The sequence below is a fragment of the Pempheris klunzingeri genome, chromosome 1 (genome assembly GCF_042242105.1).
Source record: "Pempheris klunzingeri isolate RE-2024b chromosome 1, fPemKlu1.hap1, whole genome shotgun sequence".
NCBI classification, from domain to species: domain Eukaryota; kingdom Metazoa; phylum Chordata; class Actinopteri; order Acropomatiformes; family Pempheridae; genus Pempheris; species Pempheris klunzingeri.
In genome coordinates this window covers 28,429,428-28,437,420 of record NC_092012.1, presented here as the reverse complement: position 1 = coordinate 28,437,420, position 7,993 = coordinate 28,429,428, and the positions used below count along the sequence as shown (strand labels likewise).

General features: G+C 40.4%; 1 protein-coding gene across 2 annotated transcripts; it reads right to left on the bottom strand.

Moving 5' to 3' along the window:
* Positions 1–503: 503 nt before the first annotated feature.
* rwdd3 (RWD domain containing 3) lies at positions 504–3,563 on the bottom strand. Of its 2 annotated transcripts, none has more exons than XM_070833654.1 (5): positions 3,351–3,563; positions 2,301–2,528; positions 1,993–2,217; positions 1,463–1,572; positions 504–1,372 (listed from the first exon to the last, which is right to left on the bottom strand). In XM_070833654.1, the coding sequence occupies exons 1-5, from the start codon at positions 3,438–3,440 to the stop codon at positions 1,258–1,260; spliced, it is 768 nt and encodes a 255-aa protein (XP_070689755.1). In that variant the 5' UTR covers positions 3,441–3,563; the 3' UTR covers positions 504–1,257. The 2 variants fall into 2 exon arrangements, with proteins under 2 accessions (XP_070689755.1, XP_070689748.1); XM_070833647.1 differs by having other exon boundaries at positions 2,301–2,533; positions 3,356–3,563.
* Between the last annotated feature and the right edge of the window lie 4,430 nt (positions 3,564–7,993).

Sequence of the window (7,993 nt, the reverse complement as noted above, 5' to 3'; positions counted from 1 at the left end):
AAGGGGCTGTGTTTGAGACCATTCAGAGTGTTCAGTGCATGAGTGTCAAATAAAATAGTTTCAGATTATGTCTCCCATACAGCATGGGGACAATATCAGAGAATGTTGATTATATAGAAGGCTACAGTGAAGTAGTAGTAGTGGAGTCATCCCACTCCCAGACCGCCCAATAAAACTGTACCATCGGTTCGTGTAGCACTTTTAACACAATATTTGTTATGGATCAGTGCTGTTTAAATAAAGGTTAACACCAGTGGGCTGGTAAAATGAAAACATTTACAGAAGTCCTGCAGTTGTCTCATTCTTGAGATTAGATGTTTGCAGATGTATTTAAAAAGATGTTTTAAGTTCTATAACAAATAAAGACATTTGCTTAAATCCCCTCTTGATGATAGACCGGATGAAACCATCCTGTAAGTATTTCTCAATTAATTCAATTTTCAATTCAATGTATTTGTATAGCCCAATATCACAACAGAGTGTCTCATAGTGCTTTACAAAGTTCACTGAAATAACAAGTGTAAGCGAACAAACAATCTAATAAAGAGTCCAGCAGTCGATGAGGCCAATGGATCAGTCCGGTGGATCTGTCAGAGGCATCACCTGCCCTTTATGACCCTCCTTCTTCGGGAAGGAAAAACTCAAAAAACCCAGTGGGAAAAGAGAAACCTCCGGGAGCACCACAGTGAAGGAGAGATCCAGCTCCCAAGGACGGACAGGCTGTAGCCTTGGATAGACGCATTACATTACATTAAATACTCGTGACTAAGCAGCAAAACAGTAATAACAAAGCATCAGAATCAAGAAAATGTTTTTTACTTCCTCTTCTCTCTTAAGCTTTGAATGATGCAGATGAACAATAAAAAAAAAAACAGGACACAAAAAAAAAAGAAAACATCTCAGAAACTGAATAGTTAAATAAGCTTCACTGATACAATATAGTAACTATAAATAACCAGAAGTAATGTCTGGTCTGTTAATCTGTTATCAGTCATCAATGAAATCAATCAATGAAAATTAAGTTAGCAGTAACAGAATGATGTTTTTTCTGGGTTAGACACCAGTCGACCATCACTCCCCTTGTGTCTGCTGTTGAACCAGTGCTACAGCACAGTTAGTGTTGTGTTGTATCGGGACGACGCTTCTAAGACATTTCATCTGGATTTCTTTCTGGATTTCTACAGTTCGGCTCGCTGTGAGTCTTGTCTGAATATTCAGATCCAGTCACCTGCGGTCACCTAGGTAACCCATGAGCTGTCAGTCACTTAGTGATGGCAGTATCTGCTGGTAGAGCTCCATCATGCTGATATCCTCGAAGGCTGCCGTCAGCTCCGTTGACGACTGGTAGTTCTTCACTACAAAACCCTGGAGACTGATAGAAACACAGAGAAACCATTTGAGAGCTGCAGTATAACAGCCACGTGTCATCCAACATTGGTTATGAGGATCTAGTCATCCATACCTACGGCCACTCCACGGGGTTTCAATGAGAACCTTCATCATTCTCTCTTTGCATTTCCTGCCTGAAGAATCTACGTCCACCTTCGCTGTTTTCAAAAGGCGACAAAACTCCTGAAGAGACATGATCACAGTGATAACAATCAGAATAGACTGCAAAGGGAGACAGTGCATGACCTGACAGCTAAAAACCAACAAAGAGTACAATATTAAAGGGATACATTTTCAACCGGCTTTGCATCATTACAGCATTGGTAGTAAATACAAATGAATGTATTTAATGACTGTTTTTTAGATTAATTTTGGGGGGAATCTCATCTAGAGCTCCTCCAGGGCTATTATTCGATTGAATAACTGACTGTGTTAATGTAGGAGTGATATACATAGCCTTTTTAACACGTGCTCATATTTTTTGCTGTGCATAATCAACCAATACATAGCAGGCACTGTATGGACATACTGTACACAGGTCTACACATACACAAAAACAGGTTTGCCAGACTTCGTGTGACGCCAGGTTTAACATGATGGTACCTTGATGCTGGGTCTGGCTCCCTGTAAAATAATCAGTATACTTCGTCCCAGTAACAGCCTCCCAGTGAGCTGTAGCTGCTGGGTCCAGCGCTCCAGCAGACTGACGTAACGCTTTAGAGACCGGATGTGGTCCAACGACAGCACTGCAGTCCACTCCTCCTCCTCTTCTCTCTCTTTCACCTCCTCCTCTACTCCTCTGCAGTCCTCCGTCAACTCCTCACACTGCTGTTGTTAACACAGCACACATTTGGCACATCATTACTGATGATCTCCACAGATTTTGTTTTAAATGATACTTCTGTAATTACCTGTAGCCACTCCACTAGCTGATGAACCATTGGTTCTGGGGCTAAGGCTGCAGCTTGGTCCAGCAGCTTCTGTCTGATGTGGTGACACAGACTCCTAGAAAGGCCAGTGGAAGACACGGAGATGTCGGGGGGGCAGGAGGGGTAGCGGGGGTGCAGATGGAACAGCAGACTCACGTCCAGCCCCGTTTCTCCTCCAACAGTGCTGTTGATCTGGACCACGAGCCCATCCTGTCCTGAGGGCAAACAGAGGGACGTCACAGCGGTGCCTTCAGGCAGCAGAACTACAGATTTTTAAAGTCCACTATCCATGTTCTTTTTATTGAAGTGAATGAGACACATGACGGGACACGCAGAGACCGTGTTGGTCCACATTATTATTATCTATCAGGGTTGATTGGTAATGAGTGACACGTCTATGTCAAATCACAACATTAATTAGCCCAGATTACATTTGAAAATGTTGTAATTACATTAATTACATTGTCAAGAATGACTTGGTTACATCTCTACCATGTGGCAATTTTAAAAGTATGACATTTTTTTCATGATAACCAGTTGTTACCTCAGACCTTTTTAGATAACAGTAAACTACGTCTGTAGTTTTGCCAGAGCTGGAAATCTGATTAGACCGACCGATGCTGAATGTGCTAAATGCATTTTATTTACACTGGAAACGTTTACATTAAAAAGAAGAAGAATATTGTGGAACTCAGTATTCTGTTTCCATGTATCTGTATGAGGGGTGAGATTTTCAAGGTTTGATTTTGAAGTAAACTATTCACAAAAATATTAATATTAGAACACATTTTCTTTTCAGGGTTTTTTTTTGTTTTCCAACGTATTCTGTCTCTAGTTTAATGAAGTGACCCTGTAATCTGAATTCTCTGTTCACATTTCAAACTTATCTTTTATTAGGCTTTGGTAATCTAATATTCACATAGAGTATTTGGAAACTCAGCTTTAGCTAAATACTGGTACAGCTTCAGCGTTTCTACAAAGACTTTACAAATATTTGGTGACATGGTGGAGTAGTTTTAAGAGTTAACTGACGTTACCAGCCTGCTGGACGAGCCGGAACTCTCCTTCTCCGCAGTAAATGGATGATAAAACAGAAACTTCCTCAGCAGCAGCTTCCGACATTATTAATGCTCCACTCACTTTAGAGTGACATGTGAAACATTCAGTTATTCACTGTCATAGTTCAGCCAAAGAAGTATTACATCAACACCTCCATGATTTCAGTGGCGATTATGTTGTTACACATGTCCGCGCCTCTTGGTCGTTCGGGTTGTTTCTGACACCGCTTCATCTGTTCCGCCCCACTTTTCACTTTTAATTGAACTTAATAAATAGATAATAAACATAATAAATAATACATAATTGAACAGCATAACCACTTTCGTAACACCTATGCATATTTGAATAATATGAAATCTAATTCCACATGAGAACTTTGCTTCAACTAGAATTATATATGAATTTAATGCTAAAATAAATGATATCAAAGGAAATACAATAGACGATTAAACTGTCTATTGTATGAATTATTACTACTACTTACTTACTACTTACTATTAGTAAAAAGCGAGAGCCACGTAGCCCACAGGACACCCAGAGCCTGCAGAGCAAGTTCACAGAAACCTTGGACTCTGGGGCATGCATATAGTTACCACATGGCAACAAATTAATTTGACCATTTTACAAAAAAAAACGTATCTAACCTGGTTTTAATGGTGAAAGTTTAACTTATCCCAGATGCAATTTTTTTTCTTGAGGGAATTTTGTCTAAATATTGAATGATTTATCAACTTTGGAGCCCTCAGATCATAACCTTCCATGGAAGGAAATGAATGAATGAAAGTGCAAACAGGAATTCTTGGTCATTTAATGTGATCTATTATTTTATATAGAATTTTATATTACTGCCTTAGTAAAATGAGATAAAATAAGTGTTGCCATGCATTAGAGTTTAATGTCTTGAAGCCAGTGTTTTCTGTGAAGGACGATTTCTATGTCTGACGAGCCTGAGGCCACACTGGCAGCTGAGACACTGAGGTTGCACAAAAAGGACCACAAGATCTGTTTTGACCAAATCTGTCTCTGATCTTTCCAGTAAAAGGTTGATGATTGTTTCTCTAAGATGTCTCTAGCTTGTTTGACATATTTGACATCTGTGTCAAGATACTTTATGTGAGTAAATAAGACTCACAAAAGATCCCCAAAACACAGAATCAGACAAATAAAAAACAAAAGCTCATCATCTTGCAGAAGCCTGATGACGACCAATTCATTGAATGAGGTGTGTTTGAGCAGGTAAACATCTAAGACATGCAGACCAGTAGGCCTTTAGGACCAGGATTGGGAAATACTGCACTAATTGTGTCTGTATCTTTCTGTGAAGACCACAACCTGATACCATTTAAAACATATAGAATATATAATGTACCCACCTGTTCATTCTAGATGCCACCTCTCTGGGACACTCAATCTCAATCTAGCTTCTGGTTCTCAATTTCTGAATGGCTTTCCCTGAAAGTCTAATCCCCTTCCTCCCACCTTTGGGATAGTCCAACCAGGGTACGGCCTTTTGAGCCAAATAACAAATCTCTTGCCCGTCAACTTATTTTCTTTATCTGGAAGGCAAAACAGCCACCTTCCTTTAATCAGTGGATTCAGACGGTGAGGCGGATGCTAACATTCGGAGAAGACAATGTTGTCTGTGGAAAATGCAAAAAAAAAAACTGGCCTCTGTTATTTTGAGGGCATTTTATTTCCTTAAATGAATAAGCTGCAACTGTTGTACACATACTAGTCAGCTCGAAGACAATTTGCACCCGGGTCCATTCCTTTTTTCCCCTCTAGTGTTATTTTCTTTAATTTACACACACACACAAACCTGTACACATGCATGAATCTAGAGAGATGTCAGTGCAATGAGTCTGCTGTGCTCAAGCGCACCTCTCCAGCTATCAGCCTACAGTCTGTGTGGTCCATGCTGGACTGAGGACTTCAGTGTTGAACCAGCTACATGCCAAGCCAAGAGTGAGCCCAATGTTCAACATATTGCATTTAATGAGCAGGAATTACAATGGAATGCCTTGCTGCAGACTCTACAGAATCAAAGACTGGATTCATAAATAAAGAATTCTATGCATTTTTTATGGCTCCTTAAAAGATCATTCTGGTCTTACTCAATATTTACTTAATCAACAACAATTCCTGCATGCAGATTCCAACAGTGTGACTTCATCTCTTAAGGACTACGCTGCCCTGTCTGTGACAGTCGACCCCACTGGTTCCCACTCAAGACAAAAATACATAGATTCATTTTTAAAAGCATCATTCAACTATATTTTATCCATCACTGATATACTATTTAGTGCAGCATGCAATGCAGCATGTTAGAACCCTGTGAGAACTAATATGACCACGTTGTGGCAAGCAGCTTCTATTGGAACTATTTTTTCTTCTTAATTGAAAGCATGTTCTTATTGCTTAGTGATGTGACTGAGTACATGATGATGGATGAATGAGAGAGATGACAGATACAGTGGGGCAAGAAAGTATTTAGTCAGCCAACAATTGTGCAAGTTCTCCCACTTAAAAAGATGAGAGAGGCCTGTAATTTTCATCATAGGTATACCTCAACTATGAGAGACAGAATGAGAAAAAAAAAATCCAGAAAATCACATTGTCTGATTTTTAAAGAAATTATTTGCAAATTATGGTGGAAAATAAGTATTTGGTCAATAAAAAAAGTTCATCTCAATACTTTGTTATATGCCCTTTGTTGGCAATGACAGAGGTCAAACGTTTTCTGTAAGTCTTCACAAGGTTTTCACACACTGTTGCTGGTATTTTGGCCCATTCCTCCCTCCATGCAGATCTCCTCTAGAGCAGTAATGTTTTGGGGCGGTCGCTGGGCAACACAGACTTTCAACTCCCTCCAAAGATTTTCTATGGGGTTGAGATCTGGAGACTGTCTAGGCCACTCCAGGACCTCGAAATGCTTCTTACGAAGCCACTCCTTTGTTGCCCGGGCGGTGTGTTTGGGATCATTGTCATGCTGAAAGACCCAGCCACGTTTCATCTTCAATGCCCTTGCTGATGGAAGGAGGTTTTGACTCAAAATCTCACGATACATGGCCCCATTCATTCTTTCCTTTACATGGATCAGTCGTCCTGGTCCCTTTGCAGAAAAACAGCCCCAAAGCATGATGTTTCCACCCCCATGCTTCACAGTAGGTATGGTGCTCTTTGGATGCAACTCAGCATTCTTTCTCCTCCAAACACGACAAGTTGAGTTTTTACCAGAAAGTTCTATTTTGGTTTCATCTGACCATATGACATTCTCCCAGTCCTCTTCTGGATCATCCAAATGCTCTCTAGCAAACTTCAGACGGGCCTGGACATGTACTGGCTTAAGCAGGGGGACACGTCTGGCACTGCAGGATTTGAGTCCCTAGCGGCGTAGTGTGTTACTGATGGTAGTCTTTGTTACTTTGGTCCCAGCTCTCTGCAGGTCATTCACTAGGTCCCCCTGTATGGTTCTGGGATTTTTGCTCACTGTTCTTGTGATCATTTTGACCCCACGGGGTGAGATCTTGCGTGGAGCCCCAGATCGAGGGAGATTATCAGTGGTCTTGTATGTCTTCCATTTTCTAATAATTGCTCCCACAGTTGATTTCTTCACACCAAGCTGCTTACCTATTGCAGATTCAGTCTTCCCAGCCTGGTGCAGGTCTACAATTTTGTTTCTGGTGTCCTTTGACAGCTCTTTGGTCTTGGCCATAGTGGAGTTTGGAGTGTGACTGTTTGAGGTTGTGGACAGGTGTCTTTTATACTGATAACGAGTTCAAACAGGTGCCATTAATACAGGTAACGAGTGGAGGACAGAGGAGCCTCTTAAAGAAGAAGTTACAGGTCCGTGAGAGCCAGAAATCTTGCTTGTTTGTAGGTGACCAAATACTTATTTTACCGAGGAATTTACCAATTAATTCATTAAAAATCCTACAATGTGATTTCCTGGATTCTTTCCCCCCATTCTGTCTCTCATAGTTGAGGTATACCTATGATGAAAATTACAGGCCTCTCTCATCTTTTTAAGTGGGAGAACTTGCACAATTGGTGGCTGACTAAATACTTTTTTGCCCCACTGTACATGGTGATTAAATACTTGAAAGTATGAGCTCATGGCAGAGTGGGTTTAGATAATTGAACAGTCATGCACATGTTAAAATGCAAAAGAACGTGTACAAACAGGACCTGAGAATGAGGAACACCATGTTTCACACATCAATAATAAAAAAAGACAGCCTCTACTAAGCTCTGCTTCAAGAACAGCACGGAGAACTTTGTTCAGTAAAACCCACATGTTCCACGTATTAAAGGAACTGCTCCACATTGGGAAATACATCAATTCATTCTACTGCTAAGATGAAAATATTAAGACTGTCATGTCTTTTTTTCTGCTGAAAACAAGTTGACGAAAAAAAAATCATGAATGCAGCTTGAGTGCAGGGTGTAAGACATTGGAGGAACCAGCAACAGCTATTATCCTTCATTCCATACACTACTATCTCTACAAGCTCTCTTAGCTTTTTCAGTCTGACAAGTAAACAACTGCTAAATGCCACAATCATGACAAATTCAACAGCCATCATGAACATAACGTTGCCTTTAGCTAATAGTTA